The 4,006-nt window shown below is 41.9% G+C and overlaps 1 protein-coding gene across 3 annotated transcripts in view; it reads right to left on the reverse strand.

Moving 5' to 3' along the window:
- Positions 1-1,258: 1,258 nt before the first annotated feature.
- Pou2f1 (POU class 2 homeobox 1) overlaps positions 1,259-4,006 on the reverse strand; it is a 133,451-nt gene continuing 130,703 nt past the window's right edge. For 2 of the 3 annotated variants that reach the window (XM_021198724.2, XM_021198722.1), the window contains exons 15-16: positions 2,903-2,991; positions 1,407-1,985 (exon numbers count right to left, since the gene is read on the reverse strand). In XM_021198724.2, the coding sequence (XP_021054383.1) occupies positions 1,675-1,985; positions 2,903-2,991 (400 nt within the window). In that variant the 3' untranslated portion in view covers positions 1,407-1,674. Of the gene's footprint in view, positions 1,986-2,902; positions 2,992-4,006 lie in introns of all 3 variants that reach the window. The other variant, XM_021198721.2, reaches the window with a different exon arrangement.

Genomic DNA, 4,006 nt, shown 5'->3' on the forward strand with positions numbered 1-4,006 from the left:
CCCTCATCCATCTTCATCCATTTTCACAAGCTCTTCCTTTTCAATGGGCTCATTTATGTAGTCTAGAAACACCCTGAAAGCAATTACAGGAGCAAATCACTTTTTACATCAAATAGGAGATGCATGTCGTCATCAGATCTACTTAGGGGCCTAACAAACCAAGAGACACTCGAGGCTGAGAAGTTCCTGCTCAGCCTATCTCTGAAGTTCCACAGATCCCTTGCCCATCCAGGAAAGGGCCTCTGTCAGTCAGGGAACTGAGGAGGATCTCGGGCTTGGAGAAACTTGTGACCCACTCAGTGGACAGGAAGTCTGTGACTCTCTAGAGGAAACGGTGGCACACTCACTCAGGCTCTTCATACTGACCTCTCTGGGATACCTCGTGAGTAGAAAACAGTTCACAGAATTGCTTTAGAAAACAAGGGAGAGAATTGTTGCACAACTTCAGTATGCCAATTTGATTCTGACCAAGTAAATAAAAAGAAGTTTGGATGAAAATTTTTCATAAAATGAAAAAAACAAAACAAACAAACAAACAAACACTAACAGTAGGAGCATTTTTTTTAAGAGATAAGAAATCAGGAGAGCCACCAAGTCAGGTGTCTGCAGTAGTCTTTGCTCTTCGGAACCAAACCCTGCCCTGCAACAGGCATAGCTGTTCCCATGGGAAGTAGAAGGAAGCATCACTGTTGCACCAGGGTCTGGGCCTCAGGCTGTTCAATGATTCGGGGTGAGTGAGAGCCACGGTTCAGCAGGAATTCCTTCCTACACACAAGTGCTCCAAAGGCACCGCCTGATGGGGAGGGGCGTGTGTGAGGCAGAAGTATTTGCACACACTGCCTACAGCTTCTGCACCAAACCTCTTGCATAAGTGGCAAAAGAAAATCATTTTCTAGCACCTCTGTAAGAGTCATCAAGGATAAGGAAACCAGCAAGAACATTCCCAGAAGTTAAGAACCTAAGTCTCCCTTTATCCCAAACCCTCCCTCCCCACAGCGTGGGAGCTCACTGAAATAGGATCCAGGAGCAAGAGATAAACATGTTCAATATATATATATATATGTATAAACAAACAATAGCAGAGACACAGTAATACAGGCCTGCCTAAATTGTACCAGTTAAGAAAGGAACCCCCAATACAATTGATATGATTATAAACACCTTGTTATGACTTAATGGCCTGTACAACAGACCTATAAAAATGATTTTTTTAAAGAAAAAAAAACACAAAAAACAAAAAAACAAAAAAAAAAAAAAAAAAAGAAAAAGAAAAAAACCCCTTCCTCTCTTCCTCTCCTGAACTGGTGACCCACCTTAGCTTGTCGTCATGACTGCTGGACATGGTAAGCAGGCCTTTCACTTAGTTTTGTCTGTCTGTTTTTGTTTCTTTTTTTTTTTTTTTTTCCTTTAAAATTTTTGGTTAGAAAGTTCTCCAATCCATGAAGCAATCCTGAAAGACATTGTTTTATTATAAAATTAGGCAAATGCTGTCCTGTCTCCATTCTTTCTTTTTTCTGGTATGTGTAATTTTTTCTTCTCTCCATGTCTTCTTCCTCCTCACACACAACACGGTGGGAGGAAGCCAATGACAGGTGTCATTTTCTAAAGCAGCTGGTAGCCAGCCTATCACCCTGCAGTGAGGAAAACCTGTGGCAACCCAGCTCTATGCCCAGCTCACTGTGCCTTGGAGGCAGCTGTGGTGGTGGAAGCAGGCCCACTGGCAGAGGCGACTGTGAACAGAGAGTTCTGGATAGACTCAGTTGAGGTGGAGGAGGCATGAAGGCTGGCTGTAGGTGCAGAGTTCCCCGTGGAGGCTGCAGCGGCGGAAACCAAGCTTACTGGGTTGCTGGTGAGCAGAGAGAGGTTCTGAGGGTTCAGGAAAAGAGGTGCAGTCACGATGTTTGGGGCTCCTCCTGCATTGGCAAATACCAGGTTCCCAGTTGCATCCAGAGACGTTATTGGAAGGGAGCCACTAGAAGCAAGAGCTGTAGACAAAGCCCAGAACAGGAAGAGCATTAAATCGAATCCTGGAGAAGCCAGAGAACACAGATGATGGCACATCAGCTAACTTCTACTCAGTAGCAGAGAGTGCCTCTTTGCTGACTCTCCCCTCCACTGTACTGACATCAGCTCACGTTTATCTATACGTCTGATGCAAAGAGTTGAAAGTCAATTTAATGAGTATGAGTAGGACAAATCAATAGGGAGGAATCATGAGAGCTGCGGACCAATCAGTCATATTTCTATCTTTTAAGTGTTAAGTTTTTGACATTTACTTACAAGTATTTGTTAAATCCAATAATATTATCTTTTCAATGGAGTTGTCTTAAAACTACCTCCATTCAAAAAGACTACTTGTTAGTGATTGAAGTATTAAAAATATATTTAGCTTTTATCAACTCGACTGACATTATTTGACAAATTTGAGAATACATTTCATATAAGATGAAAGCTATATTTGAGAAGCCTTTAGTCAAGAGAACATTCACACATCACTAAATAAAGAAAAGGGCATGATTTAAAAAAATGTTTTTTTACTTCTAGAGGCAGAACACTTGACTCTCAGTGGGGATGGAACTGGGCAGTTTTACTTGAAGAAGCTTGCCTTGAGATAGGTTAACATCAGGAGGAAAATAAATCTACCTCCAACTCTAGTCACGTAATAAAGTTTAGATTTCTTGGAATATACCAAACTATGCATTTGTTATTCTCACAAACTAGCCCGTATGCCCTTCTACAAAACTTTTTTACAGGAATATCTTCTTGATCCTCAGGAACAGTTTAATCTTTAGTTCCTCACCTTTATCTTTAGCAAAGCAGGAAGCTTCCTCTAGCTCCCCCTGCCCCTCCCCGTACCCCCAATACCCTCAGGTGCACCAAGCAAGACAAACATGCTGCTGACCTTGAATCGTTGCCAGTGTACTGTTGCTCATTAGGGCTGGGCTGAGAGCACCGCCCAGGGTCCCCGGACTGAGACTGAGTAAGGCACCTCTGTAAGTGCAAAAGATGAGTCACTCTACTGCCATGTCGACAGACATCAATCTGACATACCCAAACTGATAAAACAGAAAACCTCAACTTGGGAAATGTATACGATCCTTGTCACTTTCTGTATCATTTTATATGGTTCAGTTAGTGCTTCCCAGTTACTGCTTTCTTGTACAACAAGGTTATGCTCTGCATAAAATATGAAACTTAAGTCATTCTAACTTTTCTTCTTCATTTTTTTCTAAAAGAAAAAACTTGAAAGGATAATCCTTATATTTGACAGTAAAGATATAAAATCACCACACAACTCATTGCTGCTCTATTTCCAATAGCAAAAATAGGAAAAACGACATTAACATTGACTGATGGACAGATGAGACCGATACAAACACAAAATGGGATTTTACTCAGCCATAAAGAAGTCTACAGATACATGGATAGAAGTGGAAAACATTACACTAAGTGACTAGCCTGGGCCCTCAATCACAAAGGCTGCCAAGTCTCCTTCACAGTGACTCCTAGCTTTGAGTCTTTATGTTTAACTTGGAGTATCTGTACTTTCATCAGAAAACATGGATGAGTCCCTGAGAGGAGGATAAGAGGTCTTACTGGGGTAGGACATAGTAGAATGTATTGGGATGAGAAGAGGAGGGGACACTGGGGATATTTAAAGGTTTAAGCAGAGACAGCAGTGAGGGATGGAAGCAGAGAAGGAAGACAGGTCAACAAAAACTAATAATGTATGAAAAAGCCTGGTGGAAACCTTCTATGTGTGAGCTAATTAAAACCCATAATAAAAAGTAAGAAAAGGAGTTTGAACAGAGGTACCCCAGATGGGTAGACAATATTGTTCCCAGAAGATACAGACTATTAAATAAAAATCTTAATGAGCTGGGCATGGTGGCACACGCCTTTAATTCCAGCACTCGGGAGGCAGAGGCAGGTGGATTTCTGAGTTCAAGGCCAGCCTGGTCTACAAAGTGAGTTCCAGGACAGCCAGGGCTATACAGAGAAACCC

The sequence above is a fragment of the Mus pahari genome, chromosome 5 (genome assembly GCF_900095145.1).
Source record: "Mus pahari chromosome 5, PAHARI_EIJ_v1.1, whole genome shotgun sequence".
In the NCBI taxonomy this organism is placed as follows: Eukaryota; Metazoa; Chordata; class Mammalia; order Rodentia; family Muridae; genus Mus; species Mus pahari.